Source organism: Electrophorus electricus, chromosome 17 (assembly GCF_041902795.1).
Source record: "Electrophorus electricus isolate QZ-2024a chromosome 17, ASM4190279v1, whole genome shotgun sequence".
Taxonomy (NCBI): Eukaryota; Metazoa; Chordata; class Actinopteri; order Gymnotiformes; family Gymnotidae; genus Electrophorus; species Electrophorus electricus.
Window position 1 is genome coordinate 15,668,137 of NC_137513.1, and position 16,292 is coordinate 15,684,428.

The 16,292-nt window shown below is 40.3% G+C and overlaps 3 protein-coding genes and 4 non-coding genes across 9 annotated transcripts; 6 read left to right on the forward strand and 1 right to left on the reverse strand.

The window, feature by feature from the left end:
• hectd3 (HECT domain containing 3) lies at positions 1–8,794 on the forward strand. Of its 3 annotated transcripts, none has more exons than XM_027008553.3 (21): positions 4–658; positions 1,043–1,203; positions 1,445–1,537; positions 1,804–1,939; positions 2,290–2,411; positions 2,731–2,844; positions 2,930–3,012; positions 3,322–3,487; positions 3,785–3,866; positions 4,490–4,672; positions 4,760–4,812; positions 4,890–4,954; positions 5,364–5,467; positions 5,886–5,999; positions 6,482–6,571; positions 6,871–7,077; positions 7,526–7,655; positions 7,947–8,021; positions 8,124–8,205; positions 8,296–8,367; positions 8,540–8,794. In XM_027008553.3, exons 1-21 carry the CDS (start codon positions 311–313, stop codon positions 8,622–8,624), a joined length of 2,565 nt encoding a protein of 854 aa, XP_026864354.1. In that variant the 5' UTR covers positions 4–310; the 3' UTR covers positions 8,625–8,794. The 3 variants fall into 3 exon arrangements, 2 of the variants coding, with proteins under 2 accessions (XP_026864354.1, XP_026864356.1); XM_027008555.3 differs by having other exon boundaries at positions 2,293–2,411; XR_014117880.1 differs by lacking the exons at positions 8,296–8,367; positions 8,540–8,794 and having other exon boundaries at positions 1–658; positions 7,526–7,731; positions 8,124–8,181.
• A 565-nt stretch (positions 8,795–9,359) lies between these two features.
• Positions 9,360–11,906, forward strand: rps8a (ribosomal protein S8a). The gene is made up of 6 exons (XM_027008556.3): positions 9,360–9,494; positions 10,277–10,383; positions 10,617–10,716; positions 10,937–11,112; positions 11,436–11,565; positions 11,756–11,906. Exons 1-6 carry the CDS (start codon positions 9,491–9,493, stop codon positions 11,863–11,865), a joined length of 627 nt encoding a protein of 208 aa, XP_026864357.1. The 5' UTR covers positions 9,360–9,490; the 3' UTR covers positions 11,866–11,906.
• Positions 10,130–10,202, forward strand: LOC113576508 (small nucleolar RNA SNORD55/SNORD39). Its single transcript, XR_003410516.1, has one exon. It is a non-coding gene; the product is annotated as a small nucleolar RNA SNORD55/SNORD39 (small nucleolar RNA).
• On the forward strand, positions 10,435–10,539 carry LOC113576510 (small nucleolar RNA SNORD46). The gene has a single exon (XR_003410518.1). It is a non-coding gene; the product is annotated as a small nucleolar RNA SNORD46 (small nucleolar RNA).
• Positions 10,777–10,849, forward strand: LOC113576509 (small nucleolar RNA SNORD38). Its single transcript, XR_003410517.1, has one exon. It is a non-coding gene; the product is annotated as a small nucleolar RNA SNORD38 (small nucleolar RNA).
• A 213-nt stretch (positions 11,907–12,119) lies between the features above and the next one.
• On the forward strand, positions 12,120–12,235 carry LOC113576511 (small nucleolar RNA SNORA47). The gene has a single exon (XR_003410519.2). It is a non-coding gene; the product is annotated as a small nucleolar RNA SNORA47 (small nucleolar RNA).
• A 207-nt stretch (positions 12,236–12,442) lies between these two features.
• best4 (bestrophin 4) lies at positions 12,443–15,608 on the reverse strand. The gene is made up of 9 exons (XM_027008582.3): positions 15,437–15,608; positions 15,122–15,216; positions 14,688–14,921; positions 14,181–14,335; positions 14,026–14,103; positions 13,457–13,612; positions 13,282–13,362; positions 13,022–13,158; positions 12,443–12,778 (listed from the first exon to the last, which is right to left on the reverse strand). The coding sequence occupies exons 1-9, from the start codon at positions 15,586–15,588 to the stop codon at positions 12,511–12,513; spliced, it is 1,356 nt and encodes a 451-aa protein (XP_026864383.1). The 5' UTR covers positions 15,589–15,608; the 3' UTR covers positions 12,443–12,510.
• Positions 15,609–16,292: the final 684 nt, after the last annotated feature.

Genomic DNA, 16,292 nt, shown 5'->3' on the forward strand with positions numbered 1-16,292 from the left:
GCCGAAGGCCCTTTGGACCCGGTAGACTCCAGTCATTTGATGAGTAGTTCGCGAGCTTGACAGGTGCTAGCTCGTGCGCTAACGCTACCGTCGCGCGGAACAGATTTGGCTGATGAAAGATGCTAAACGGTGTTTAGCGTCGGGTTGTTTTTGTCAAACAGACGTTTCAGTAAACCAGTGACGAGAAAAACCAAGGAAATTTTTTTAAAAACATGTAATGGTTGTTGACTGCCAAGCAACTCTGTGTTGACATACTGAGCTAGCTGGCCGGACTTTGGCTAGCTAGCTAGCTAACTGAAACGTGTAGGAAATGTCTCCTAGTGACAATCCACACATTCTTCTGGGACGAATTCGGTTTTTGAACAAATGCATTGAATGTTTCAAGAAAAGCGAACCGTTACCGGAAAGTTTATGTTATGTTTCAAAGGAGGTATGCTACAAAATCTGCAAAGATTCGTCATCAAACTCTGCTTCCTCGTCGGGTTCATTAGCTGGTAACTCATCTGGAAAAACGCTGATGCCAGTCTGGGAAAACCCAAATCAAGTACCTAACAAGAAATTATGTAAGTGTACCATAGAGCCAAAGAAAGGGACGTGCATACGGACATCTGGAGAAGAGTACTATAACAGTCATGGCCTTTGGGTCAAAATCAGTAAGGTAATAAATGACATCACATTCCTCGAAATTAATGTCTTAAATTATTGATTATTCATGTCATTGGCATCGATCTGCTTAAAACGCACTACTGTGTTTGACACATGCAACTTCCTGGTTCTTGACGTCACGACCCTTCGTTGAACGTCTAAAATTCCGCTGGTGGTTAATAGTGAAAATAGAAGTCTAGGTGATAACTTATATATTGTAAGGAAGCAAGTGTTCTTGTAACACTGATAAATTATTGTTTTAAACACTTCTTGAGCCAATCATTGAATGGATTAAACGGATTAAGAGTTACATAGGTTTGCCAGTAACTCTGCGCCACGTCACTTTTGGCCATTGCTTGATATACTGTCTTTCCTTCAAATGCCCATGTGATTTCAGGAGCAACTGGCAGAGTACCGCAGTGATGTGGACATGGAGGAGGGATGGATCCTGGCATGTAAACACACAGAGGGAGGAGACAGACTTGTGCCCGTTGAGCACCCAGACACAGTCAGTAGGCAGCAACAGCTGTTCGGCTATGACCACAAGCCCTGCAACAGGTCTGTTCCTTAGACCCCCAGCTGTTAATATATGGCCACATAGCATTTTATACCTGGAGAATGATTGCTGAGAAAACACGGGCAGTAAAGTGGGGCTTAATGCCCAGTGGTTACATTACACTGGTCCCTAAAATGGAAATTTGGATTTGACTGAAAAAGTTAAATTACATGGCAGTTTTGTTTGTGTATTTAACAGTTAAATAAGGTTTTAGGGAATGACTGCCAATAAATGTGTTTTCAGGTGGGAACAGGTGGTGGATGCAGAGAGCTGCCTTCATCTGGGGGCCCAGCCCAAGGTGGCGGAGCGTGATGAGGCTGCTGTACAGAAGCTCAGGTGAGCGGAGCTGCATGTCATATCTGTTGGGCATGTCTCTGTAAATTGAAAGAGATGGCTCTAATGATAGTTTTGCTATATGAATGTCAGAATAGATCAATAAACAATCTCTCTGAAAGTCAGTTTTGAAAAGCCAGTTCTTTGCCCCAAAGAACCAGCAGTACAAACAATGAACAAAATCTAGTGGTGACCAGTTAACATCACCTCATTTGCCATGGAAGCATTCTTTGAAGAAGCATGTGCATTTTTCTTTGGCTGTCTGCCAGATATGTGCCTCCTACCTGGACATTTGAGTGTGAGGAGGACCTTGTTCACTACTTCTATGATCACGTCGGGAAAGAGGACGAAAACCTCGGCAGCGTGAAGCAATGTGTGAGCAGCATCGACGTCTCCTCATGCTCGGTACAGTAACGGCCCTTTCAGCTTTATCTGCCTCGGCTCCTTAGTGTTACAAAATGCTGTTGGAAGAAAATAGAACAGTGTGTGGTAATGAATGGCATGTTGGGAGGGTTTGAACCGAATCAGCATTTTGTAATTGATGAGGTGGATTCACCCACTTCATCATTACAGCTGGCTGTCTTGGGCACTCCTGCGGCCTAGCAGGCAGCTTTCCAAAAGCACCTTCCGAAAAGGCACTCTCTCATTAGCTGCATCAGAGTCACTGAACTAAACGCTGCAGGGTGGTAGACACGCGGGAGGGAGGTCAGGCCTCTGCTCTGAATTGGTGCGCTAGTGAGCATGTTCTTGTGAAGGAGGACCCGAGTGGTGGAGCCAGCTGCCTGACTGACGGAGACTCCGAGACATACTGGGAGAGCGACGGCATGCAAGGCCAGCACTGGATACGCCTGCACATGAAGAGAGGCACTGTGGTGAAGTAAGTACCACGCTAATACTACTAGCTTCTTTAAAGAACACAGGCAAATAAAGGCTTGGAGAATGATTGAACCTTAATGAGCAAGCTGCTATACTGTGTATTACTATATACGGCATGTTGTAGGACTAATTGTAGTCTGAGATACTGGCCCATAATGCTAATTTACCACTACCTTGCTTAATTTATTATTAATAACTTTTAGCATTTTTGGGTAAAGTGGTCTTTTAACATATTTCATGCTGTCTCTTAAAAGAGATTGTCACCGTTGTCTTTGGTTTATTTACTGTATTTTCATTCATTCTTTTTTCCCCTTCGTTAGTAAACTACTATTAACAGTGGATTCAACAGATGACACCTATATGCCTAAAAGAGTGACTGTGTATGGTGGGGAGGGAGATAATCTCAAGAAATACAGCGATATCACCATAGACGAGTGAGTTCCTCACAAAGTTCTGAGGTGTTATGGTTCAAAGCTGAAGGTTACAGTCCATGTTCTCTGTTATAATATTCACTCACAGTACTCTGATTGGCGAGGTGTCTGTGCTGGAGGACATGACGACCCACTTACCGGTCATTGAGATCAGGATTGAGGAGTGTAGAGGTGAGATGCTCAGCAGATATAGCCGACATAATTTAGCTTTTGGTTAAAGAACTATTATGTTTCTAAAGCTGCTTTTAAAAAGTTCAGTTCAGTTTTATTTGCAGAGTGCTTTTTGCAAGTGATATCGTCATTTAAAAAATTCTGCTCTTTGTTCATAAAAAGTTGGCTAAAAACTTTAGCAAAAAAGCAACAAAAAGACACATTGCTGTGATAGCATCTGTGTACAACTTGAGAGGTTTTCTTATTTCCCGCACCGGTAAAGCTGGTCATCTTAAAAAGACATTAAAGCAGTGTGGCTTTCTACCTCAGATGGCGGGATTGATGTGCGGATCAGAGGCTTGAAGATCAAGTCATCGTGCGAACGTGATCTTGGTCTGAACGCTGACGTTTTCCAGTCGCCCCACCTGGTGCGCTACCCCCGGCTGGAGGGCACACCCCCTGATGTTCTTTACCGGCGCGCACTGGTCATTCTGAGGTAGTGCTCAGATAGATAAGAATCATGGGGAGAGCATGTACTATAATGTATTTCATTGCTCAGACAAAGTAAACTGGAATCAACAATTGGATGTAAAAGAGTCAGACACTGTTTGTTTTTGTTGTTTTCAAATTTTGCTTGTATCACAGTTACATAATGGTAGAATATTTTTAACAGGACTACTGACGTCAGTTCAGTTTTATATGTATTGCGTTTTTCACAGTAAACACTGAAAAAGGCACCTTTAACAGATCTGCATGGCCTTTATTCTGGGGTGTGTGTGTGTGTGTGTTGTAGGTTCATTTCACTCCTGGACAGCCTGTTGCCTCACCTGGTACCAGCCTGGGACTACAGTCTTTGCACTTTTAGCCAGATTAAAGTGAGTATTCAAACAGCAGAAAAATGCCAACATCACTTAGTGCCATTGTAAGACTTAAGATTCTTAAGTTACCCTGTTTTATTTGGATCTTGGAAAGCAGGTAAGAAAGCCTCATGAAGATTAGGTCCTGCCTAAAGCAGGCCCTTCTCTATAGCCTGATTAGTTGGAATAGATGTGCTAGATTGTGGGGATTATTTGAGCTGGAGGTAATCTTGCCAGGGCTGATAGTAATGCTGTTATAGCTGTTGTGTGGATGCCCTTAGGTCAAAGGTCATTGTCTCATGAAAGTGCAGTGATTTAATGAACTTTTCTAAAATGATAACATAGTCCATGCTCAATCACTTATCAATAAAGTATACTTTTGTGTTTCAGTCTGTACAAATTATACTCCTGTGCTTGAGCTGATATTGTTCTTCCTGGTTTCCAACATCCTGAACTCTAGCCCATAAGACTGTTTTTTCAGCTAAATGCCATAAATGTAAATGTAAATGCATTTTCAAGTTTTTTATACTCACTTTTTTGAGCTTTTACTATATTAGTATTCCTGGGCTTTGTTTCACATAGCTGCTGTGACAACAGCACTAAAGTATGAGAAATACCACATAATATTGGCTGCATCCCAGGTCGTAAAGCAGTTCCTGCTCCTGTCCAAACGGAGGTCAGCCCTCATTCTCCAGTGCCTGAAGGACTCAGAGTCCAGCAAGCCAAACTTCATGCCCCGCCTCTACATCAACCGCCGCCTGGCCATGGAGCACAGGGACAACCCTGGCCTGGACCCCACCTGCAAGAATGCTGTTTTCACTCAGGTAGGCATACTCCAAAGCTAAATTAAGGTTCTCTTGGGAGATTTTTAATGTTAACTGAATAAGAGATGTTTTGGTTCTGCTTTGAAGGTGTATGAGGGTTTGAAACCATCAGATAAGTATGAGAAGACTCTGGACTATAGGTATGAAGCTTTTATATGATTCAGAGAGAATACTGCTTGCATTTTGCATGCCCTAAATGGCGTTTTCTTGATGTTAGATGGCCTGCTCGTCATGACCAATGGTGGGAATGTAAATTCATCGCAGAGGGGATCATTGATCAAGGTAGCATACAGAACAGTTTCACGGTACAAACGTAACATATTTTAAAAAAAACATTCAGAATCTTGCAAGCCATCACTTTATTTTGCTCTGTGGGTTCTGTCTGGCATTACCTCAACCACTGAAGAACAGCTTAATAAAATCCTGGGATAGTTCACTTGATACAACTAAATGGATAAATACAAAGTGGGCATACCACTATGGCCAAACCTTCTCAAAGAAACCATAGCTACTGATGTTTGCATAGATTATTAGCTATTATAGAAATGCCAGGCTGAATAAATGGAAGTGAACAAGATGACTCAAAAAGCTTAATATCATGCAATGTAAGCATGTTTGTCTGCAGAATACTGGTCTTTGTGGTAAAGAACGCAAGCCGTACTCAGCTTGTAGTCCTCTTCATTATGTGTAGGGGGTGGCTTCCGGGATAGCCTGGCAGACATGTCAGAGGAGCTTTGTCCCAGCTCTGCTGAGTGCCCAGTGCCACTGCCTTTCTTCACCAGAACTTCCAACCAGGTGCCAACACCACCACAATGAATACAAAATTGTCACTCTTGTTGTGTAATGAAGCTGTTATTACTAAAGATAACATGAATATTTGTCCAACAGATGTCATGTCACTTTTTATTCAGGGTAGGGTTTTTTGGCCATATGTGCAGTCTTTAAGTAATTGAACTGTGGAAAATATGGTGGTTTACTTTGTTTTGCTCTGCAACACAGCACATTTAAACTGAAACAATGACCTTGAAGTTCATAGGCAGAATGTCAGCTTTAATCTGAGGGTATTTACATCTGTACTGGGTGAAACAATATAGGGCATCACCCCAGACTGACTTGTTTAAGATTATGCCTATTTGTGCGGCCGTTCTGCATATATGGGATTTAACTGTGGAGTAACTCTGCACTTTGTCTGTTTTACATGATTTGGCTTTAGGGAGCTGGAGAAGCAAGAGATTTTTACATGCCAAACCCATCATGCCGAGAGTTCCACAAGTTTGAGTGGATCGGGCAACTCATGGGCGCAGCTCTTCGTGGAAAAGACTTTTTGGTCAGTGTCTTGTGAGCTGATTACAAGGTTTTCTTTTCCATATTGCCTTTACAAAGAAGGTTAGGAAGCACTACTGCAGTTACCTTTTTAGTTTCTCTAAGCTGATGTCAAAAAATAGGCTTCATAAGGAGAGGTCTCCAAGATGGCATCAAAACAATAGTTAAATATTATATAAATAACATGTATGCTCAAAACCTTATTTCCTGAATCCACCAAAGTATTGGCATAACATTTAAACAATAAATATTTAGAAGAGGAAGTGATAGAGTAGCAGTTTTTGATATCCATTTTGATATGGAAATTGTGGGTTGGTTCAGTGATCTATTTCATTTACATTTACGGCATTTAACAGATGCTCTTATCTAGAGGAACTTACAAAAGTGCTTTATTTCAGTTTTCTATTGTCACCTTCTTGTACTGCAGTGATGTAGTCTAGTTTTCTGATGTCATGTTTTAGTAGTCATTGCTCTGTGTTCCCTCAGGTTCTGGCTCTGCCAGGGCTAGTGTGGAAGCAGCTTGTTGGAGAGGCGGTCAGCTGGAATGAAGACTTCCCTGCCGTGGACTCTGTGCTGGTCAGCAAGCATTACTTTAACAATTTGCCGCCAAACATTTGCTTTGCATTCTTTGTAGGTCTGAGCATTTAAATCCAGTTCTGGGTGTCAGTTCACCATTTTGTGTTGTTACTGATTCAGCTCATTAGCTAATTGGCTAGACTTTCATCAGCTGAACCACGTGTGTTGGAAAATGCAAAACCCTTGAGCAGTGCAATATGGAACGCTGACTTGGGATGCTGCTGTGTTCACTTTCCATCCGTATGTGTTTGTGTGTTTTATGTGTGTGTTTTTTTGTGTTTGTGTGTGCATCTGTTTAGGTGAAGCTGTTGGAGGCTATGGAGCACATGGATAAGGAGACCTTTGACTTTAAGTTCGGGCAGGAACTGGTGTACACCACACCGCTGAGCGACGGCCGCCTCGTGGAGCTCATCCCAGGAGGGAGCTCGGTAGTGGTACACTACGAGGACCGTATGGAGTTCGTCTGCCTAGTGCAGAAAGCCAGGCTAGAGGAGAGCAGGGAACAGGTACTGCCCAAACCTGTACCCACCTGCCCAAACCTAGGCCACATGCACGTAGCTGCTTACACCTTCGCACTCATATATTTCTTTTATATATATATATATATATATATATATATATATATATATATATATATATATATATATATATATATATATGTATGTGTGTGTATATATATATATATGTGTATATATATATATATATATATATATATGTGTATATATATATATATATATATATATATATATATATAGTACATATACATATATTAAAACTATAAAAATGAGGATTGAAAGTATTATTGTGAAGTATGTATGTTTTATGTATTACACAAAAGAGAGGATTTTGTGATTTTGTAATAATAATGTAATAAAAGAAGGGTGTATATAAAGTGGATATATATCATCATACTGAAATATGTTTCTTTATCTGTACATGGCTTATGTATTCTAGATAGCTGCTATGCAGGCAGGCCTCATGAAGGTGGTGCCACAAGCTGTTCTGGATCTTCTGACATGGCAGGAGGTGGAAAAGAAAGTGTGTGGAGACCCTGAGATTACCGTGGAGGCCCTTAAACGCCTCAGTGAGTCATGGACCATCCCTGGTGCCACAGACCTGACTGAAGCATTCATAATTCATTATCACAACCAGCACTGCAGGTGCTTAGAGCCAAGAGTTATACATGGCTCTGTTCTATGCTGTTCAAATTTGACTTTGACTATGCTCTCCCAATGATTGAGAGTTTGCATCTTGAATATTATACAGTATACAGAACATTATATTGGTTTCATGTTTTAGTACTTTAGCAAAACATGCAATGATGGTTGCAGTTTTATATTCATTAGAATGAAATATGTTGTTGGTTCCCCAACAGCACGATATGAGGACTTGGAACAGACAGACATCAGAGTGCAGTATCTGTGGGAGGCCTTGACCAACTTCACCAATGGTCAGTACATTCCTCAGTCCTCTTATTGAACATTAAATCAATGACTGATCTTATAAATATGGAACTCTATGTTGCTGATGTGTGTTTTTGCTCATATACCAGAGGACCGCAGTAGATTCTTGAGGTTTGTGACTGGTAGAAGTCGCCTACCTGCCCCAATCTACATTTTTCCTGACAAGCAGGGGTAATATGTTGCTTCATTCTGCGTTTGTTATCTGGCTGAAACGTTTGTGTAAGTCTTCATGTACTGACAAAATGTGTAACTTTTGTCCAGATCTGAAACTACAGATGCACTTCCACAGTCTTCAACTTGTTCCAGCACACTTTATTTACCAAAATACCCAAGGTAACTTTAAATCAGTATTTTGATATTTCCTGTGAAATATATAATGCATATGAGGCATAAAAGGGGGTTATTTTTACTATCTCTCGAATGGATTTTTATCTTTCTGTGTGTGTGTGTGTGTGTGTGTGTGTGTGTGTGTGTGTGTGTGTGTTTCTGTTTCTGTTTTCTGCAGTGCTAAGGTCTGTGAGGAGAAGCTTCGCTATGCTGCATACAATTGTGTAGCTATTGACACAGACATGAGTCCTTGGGAAGAATGACTTGTCCCATCATGTTTATATATTTTACACCCTGGGTTGTCTTTTTTTTGCTGCTGCTGTTTGTTTTTTTCCATCATTAACTGTAGGCATTATTACTCACATGAAAATATCCCATATCCATACTGATGCTAATTGCAGCTGTACAGAATAAAGAAAAGGCTAAGAACAAATCTGGTTAATTTTTACCACCAGTGGATTCATCTTGAATTCTTAATAAAAATTCCTTGAATACACTGTACAAAACAAAACTATGCCACTGAATACCACTAATTTTACAAAATGTTACTATTTAAAATTACATCACTAAAGATTAAATTTATAAGATGTACTTATAACTGGAAAGTGAAGTTTCTGAACAAACATTGAGCTGGTTTGCCAAAGAGTTGTCTGTTACGACATTGCAAAAGGGTAAGCATCTATTTATTATGTGATGGAGCATTGGTATCAGATGTAGTGTTAAACAGTCAGTGCTATCAATGTATAATGCAGGGCAGCGCTTCAGTTAATTGGTTTGTTGGGTATGTTTTTTCCAAGTTCGCAAGCTTTCCACTCACTATAAGCAGCTGGGTTTCGTGTTAACAACTATCTTTCTATCAGGAGCTAGAAAATTCAAAGAGTACTAAATGTATATAAATTAACGGGGGGGGGGGGGGGTAGATTAAAAACATACAATGAAATCGGTCCTAAATAACGGACACAATGACCCTGTTATCCGGCGGAGGATACCGGTGTGATTTTCTGAAAGAATGCATGGACACAATTTCAGCGAACCTGTCTACCGTCTTCTCACAAAACCTCGCGATACATGAGTCCTTGAAACATACCCATGAGCCTTTACGAGTCCTCTTTCTAGCCGGCGCCTGAGAATGGGTATGTTTTATGTATCTCGTAGTAAGAAGGATCTGTTCGCATCTGTCCGATTAAATGTGAGATTTTGTTTTAATGTTTAGATCGAGTTGTTGTGTAGATGGATCACAAGAAATGTATACGCATATTGCATTGTTTTGTGGATTTTTCTTTTCATATTTTTGAGAGGAGTTTGGAAAGGGAATGGTGACATGTCTCAAGATGGCTGCGCTCTTCGGGTACAATGCTCTAAATTTGCGGAATGTCCAGCGTTAAATTTTATACATAGCATTTTGTATTTGTGAGTTGTTCTACCACTTAAGACGTATTGTGCAGCTCTATCCCTATGTGTTGTGGAGTTGATGGAAATAGCTGTGACTCGATGGCGAACAAACTAACGCAGTTGCCCAGTTAGCCACAGGTTTGAGAGGTTAGCTGTTTAATTGTGAAAGATGCACTACATTTTTTTCAAGGATAGTTTTTGGGACAACACTCTTATTACAGTAAACGTAACCACAAAGTTAGATAACGATCCTCAGTGGTAGTTGGAGCTAGCTGATGTTAGCTCTCAAGCTAACTAGTTAGCTAACAGTTTCTTTAGTCTATTTTTCAGGTCATTGTCATTTTTGACTGAGCCATGGAGATTTTCAGTACTTGAGTGTGTATGATGACCTTTTTTTGCGGAATCCGAGTTAAATGTGCGGATACTCACCTTGGAGAACTGAACACTCAAGTAGCTAGGGTACACGGAAGTATTGGGCCTGTATCCTCGAATGTGTGCACTGACTTACATTCTTTCCAACAAGGTATCTCAAGGGACAACTGGCACAAACGCCGCAAGACCGGTGGGAAACGGAAGCCCGTCCACAAGAAGAGAAAGTACGAGCTTGGACGACCACCATCAAACACGAAGGTAAAATTAGCCCACGTGCGCGTAAACGCTATTTTTGGCATCGTCTTTGACCATGTGAGTGATGTAAACACGTCCTTAGGTTGGTCTTTTGGCCGTTTTGGTCAAAGCTTTTGGCCTTCCAATGTTAGGATCTGGTCATAGTTACACTGACACATGACCATGCTTACCTGCTGTGGGTTGTCTATGGGTTCTTGTCAAGTGTGTGTCTACTAAATGTAACTTCACCCTTGCAGATTGGACCTAAACGTATCCACACAATAAGGGTCCGTGGTGGCAACAAAAAATACCGTGCCCTGAGGCTTGACGTAGGAAACTTCTCATGGGGTTCAGAGTGTAAGTAATTCAAACAGTGACTTCTGTAAATTTTGGGTGGTTCAAAACCTGCAGCAAGTCTTTCAATGATGATAAATTTGTCCAGTTCTGCTACTGAATGTGTGTGATAGATGTCAATGTTCCAACGCTGAGAAAGACTTGTACTTCCTAGATATTGCTGCTGTCTGTTCTAAATGAGTTTAACATCCTTGGAGTAACAAGTGGTATTTCCTACTAATAGGCTGCACCCGCAAGACCAGAATAATTGATGTTGTCTACAATGCCTCCAACAATGAGTTGGTAAGGACCAAGACCCTGGTGAAGAACTGCGTGGTCCTTGTTGACAGCGCACCATTCAGGCAGTGGTATGAGGCGCACTATGCCCTCCCTCTTGGACGCAAAAAGGGAGCAAAATTGGTACGTTTGGGCTGATGTGTGATGGTGGTTTTGGCTTTTTTGTGTGTGAGATGAGGAAACATCTGTTCATTCAAGCATTGATCCTGTCCTATTGGGGTCTTTGCTCTAAGGCTTGATTATATGGCACCAGTTGGCTGTGGTCATGGTCATTCTCTGATGTCTTTGTCCAGTTCCTGCCACCAAGTGAAAGTGATGCAGTCTGAGACCCTGGGGATGACGAATTAATGTTGTGCTTAGAGGTTTCTTGAATGCATAAGGTTTGCCACTGCATTTCAGGCTCTTCATTGGTTCTGTTCTAAAAGCTTATTCAAATTGCCCATCAGACTCCTGAAGAGGAGGACATTCTGAACAAGAAGAGGTCAAAGAAAGTTCAGAAGAAGTTTGATGAGCGCCGAAAGAACAGCAAGATCAGCACACTCTTGGATGAGCAGTTCCAACAGGGCAAGCTGCTTGGTAAGACCTTGATTCCCCTTAACTGTCCCACTTTAATGTCCTGCATTCATATGATGAAATTATAACCAGTTCTGCTACTGAGTAAACAGTGATGAACCCATACCACTTTCTGACTTGTATGTGAAGGTAGCATTGTATGACTTGCACATCTCTGGTATATGCTATAATGGCTGTGTTTGTCACCCTGTAGCCTGCATTGCCTCCAGACCTGGACAGTGTGGCAGAGCAGATGGCTACGTTCTGGAGGGTAAAGAACTAGAGTTCTACCTGAGGAAGATCAAGGCCAAGAAAGGCAAATAAATATACAGCTGTTTACCATCAGTAAAAGGAAAATGCCCCCACATTTGTTTGTACTTGTCTTCATTTTATGGAGCTTTAATGTGCTAGTGCCAGTTTGTCAGGAGTCTGTCCTAGCATAACTACACCCTAGGTTCTTTACTAGAGTTGTATTTGGACTTGTTCATGCTAGAGACACTTCATTGACACATTTGCCAAACACAAGTGTTACATTCTGCTATCTGCCCATGTTTTATTTAATTGAGACTTAATGTTTATGGAGGACTGAGAAAGTTGAGCAGACATTCTTAGTACTGCTGTAACTGGTTATAACCTCCTAAATAAAATAAAAAAAACGTGCTGAAATGGCTCCAATTATGTTTTAAGTCATCTTGGTACTTGTGTACAATATAACAAAATACAACAGCCCTGATTGCAGTGAAAGAAAACATGGTTGTATTTTAGATTGAATTATTATTTTTTTGTTCCTAATGGGTAGATGTTTGCTTCTACCTGGTTATGAGTGACAGATGAGACACTTTGAAAAACAGTATACTGCAAAAGCCTTAGAAATATATATTTGTATATAGCAGTCTCAACTAGTCTTCAAAATTCACACAAATGAGTTCCTTGTTCAATTTAGGGAATTCTGAAACTGGTCAGATGTGATCAAGCCTCCTGTGCTATATTTTCAGGATCCACAATTACTGCACAATGAGGCTTCAGCGTTAATGCCTCATCAGGGTGGGGTGGTTTTGTTGATGTGATGTTCTCTGGGTCTTTTTGTTGGTTCTTTTTAGACTTTGCTTTTTTAGTACAGCAGCATAGTTCCAGAGTTCCTCGACTCTTTCCTCGTTTCCGTGGTGCAGGTGGCCACACACTGACTGGTAGTGTCTGATAGCTTGGTGTGCAGTCATTTATCTCATCATCAGGTGTCCTGATAAATACAAGTACAGTAAATTCAATAATTAGGAAATTTATACATAGAAGATTGAAAACCCTGTGTATTAGTGTGACTTGAGTAACAAAATTCTTTAACTGCAAAGTGCTTGGATATAAAATTCATTTTAGCACCTGACTTTAAATGCAGATATTTCATAGTGTGGTTGGAGGTCCCTAAAGGCTGAGCTGAATGTCTGTTTCAGTGTGATGGTATACTGGGGGAAATATAAAGGTGTACCTCATGTCATAAGTAGATCCCATAAAGATGGGCTTTGCTGGGCCATAGGGCAGGCTGAAGCCCTTATCCATCCAATACTTGTCTTTTTCTAGTGGAGGAAGATGTTGGTGCATGTCATCCACAGCGAGCATGGAAACCTATAGATTTAGGAGAGAACAGATATGATCTGTGATGGATTACTGTTTAATGAACTTTGTTTTACTGTTTAGTGAAGTGAACTTTGTCTTCATGATTCAGTACTGCTGAATTTGATATATAACCTGAATGTTTCGGTCAATGAGCTGGTTGGTTTCAAAATCGTCATCGTCCTCCCCAAATGGGTTTATAATAAGTTCTCCTACCTATTCAAACATATTTAACAAAAACACTTGACTCTATATCCCCTGCAGTTTTGCCATTGCATTCATACATTGTTTGATTAGTTTTCAAACATACCTTCAACCATCCAGCATAGAAAAAGAACTCCAGGAGTGTGAAGATTGGGATGTACAGGTCAACATGAACTTTGTATTCATCAGCTTTCTCAGGCTTTACAAACTGCCTTCCAATCAGACAGAATGCAAAGAAAGAGTACACTGCCAATGTAACCACCTATGAGACACAATTCAGGCATGTATTGCAAGTTCACTATAAAGAATATAAAGATTGGTTTAATCTTCATATGCATGATAAAAGAACTTTATATTAAAACTTCTGAAAACAGGTCTAAAATGTTGATAATGTTTTTTAATTTAAATTTTAAATATGACAACTATTAAAAACCACATTTGAGCAATAACTAATCAAAATCTGTAATTTTAGCTGCAAATGGAGTAGAAAAACTGAATTTGGAATCACTGATCACTGTAAACATACATTTGTATATAAATTCTGAAGTCTCTGGTCTTAAATCTTAAGAAAACACTACCTGTTTGAGATCCTCAAAAATTTTGTATTTTTTTTCTTTTATATATATATATAGTTTTTTTTTAAAAAAAATATATTTTTTTTATTTTTTTTTTTACCTGGGTGTACACCAGAGGGATGCTGATCCAGTCATAGTGGAAAAGCATGCTGCATTTGGCCCTGTAATTATTCAGCTCCTGACAGAGAATAGGGAAGTAGTTAATGCAAAGCACTCGGGCACTGTGTCACTCAGATCTTGAGCAAACACACTCACGTCCATTAGCAGCCTGAGAGCTATGTCATCTTTCACACGACCCTCTTCCCTCGCCTGTGAGGCCAGGTTTGCAAACCATGTCAGTGGCATCCAGTACTTGTTGAAGTCCGAATACAAATGATTGAGTGTTTTCAACTCCTCCTCAGTCATAAATCCTACATTCAAAGCAATGGCATTTTATGTAATTTGTAATCTATTGGAGGAGTTTTAGATAAATTCTAGAGTAATTAGAATACAAATTTTTAGTATTTGCACCAGTGTGTTACAAATATTAGAACTTTCAGTGCCCAAAAGAACACTACAAATTACATTTAGTTCTTTCTTTGGCTAATTGATGTTTACAAATCAGATATATCCCTTCATTTTGGTGACTGGGATTATCACATTATAATAGTACGTGCTTAACAGTTTATCTAAGAATTCCCATCTGAAAGTGTCTGTTGTAGGTAAGGTCATACTAAGGTCATTATACAGCAGCTGAAGTATCGCAAAGGCTTGATCTCATACCTGCTTCCACGATGTGCTCGAGGGTAGGGAAGCGCTTGCGAACACGCGTGCTGATGGAGCGCAGGATGAGCACGGAGGAGAGGTTGGCATAGCGCATCAACGTTCGTCTCAGCAGGCGGCCACGTTCGTCCATGCCATGGACGTTTCCAGACACCACCATCATCAGGTTATCAGGCAGCGGGAAGCTAGTGTACTGGCCCCACCAACGCTGGAAAGCCTGTGTGATATAGAAGCCTGTACAAGGCACGCGAGGTACTGTAGCATCAGACTGGGACTTCTTTTTTTTTTTACACAACACTATCGAATGTCAATGTACATCGTAAACTGTGCAATGGCTGGCATGTGAGAACTCTTGAGTGAATGAAGGGTTGGCTTTAGGGACAGTGTTTAGCTCCTATACATAACTGCAACTCATGAAGGATTTGATGGCTTACCAAGAACAAAAGACATGGGAATGAGTTTGGCGAACTTGTTGCAGTGACGAGCGGCCCTCTCGAAGAGCTCCTGTTGGTCAGTAGTGAGGATACACCTGCAATGCACATATTAATAGGAGCTCTGTTTTGAGAGCTCTAGGACATAGACCTTGGCAATACATGGTCCAGCTCACTGAATTGGGAATCAGCTGATCATCATTCCTTTCATAGACTAGAAGGCAGTGAAAACACTGAACAATACAATAAAGGAGATTCTCATTCTTGATTTTGACTGAAAAGAGTTTTGCATATCTAATGCTGACTGATAGATGTTACCTGTATATAACACTGAAGAGGCTGTAGAGGAAGCAGAAAACGAGGAACTCCTTGTACAGAAGTTTGTAAATGCTCCCCTTCCACCTGAAGAGAAGCTTGGTGAACCCAGCAAACCTGGCATTAGCAACCTCCAGAGTGTAGGACACAGTCATAATGCACAGGGTACAAAAGCCTCCTGTAATATATCAGCAAATAAGTACCTACATCAACATTACTGATGGGATTAGTACTATTTATTTAAACCAGACTAACAAGTGTTGTTTCAAATAGTTGGGTTAAACAACAGTTCACCTGTACCTACCTCTCTATATATTAAAAAAAAAAAAAACTTTCAGAACTTGTTATGGCTAATTTGAACTTCTAATGCATACCTTAGTGCTGTAAGTGTATATACTGTGAGAGGAGCCTCATTAGTCTTCCTCATCTTTATATCCTGAGTGTCATGTCAGGGCCCAGTTCATTCTGTGATTTGTGGTTTGGGAACCAGAGATACACCCAGGCACAGTTAATCTGCATGAGGCACCATGTTTTCTCGCTATGAGTAATTACTCTGTGCGGTTCTCTGTCCTTACTAAAGTTAAACATTGTAAATGATAAAGATTTATGAGATCACATGCTGTGTAGTAGTCTATGATATAATGTGAGAGATTCATGATTTTGAAAATCTAAGATGATTATACTGCTTGAGCAATTACACAGGTATCATTGAATGATTATGCATAATTCACTAGCTTCAGAATATAGATATATAAAAATTGGATGCTGACTGTGAATTCAATATACATTTTAAAAAAATTAACTAAGGATTTAATTCAGTAATGAATGGTAAATGTTTATGATGAGATAAAGTTTTTAA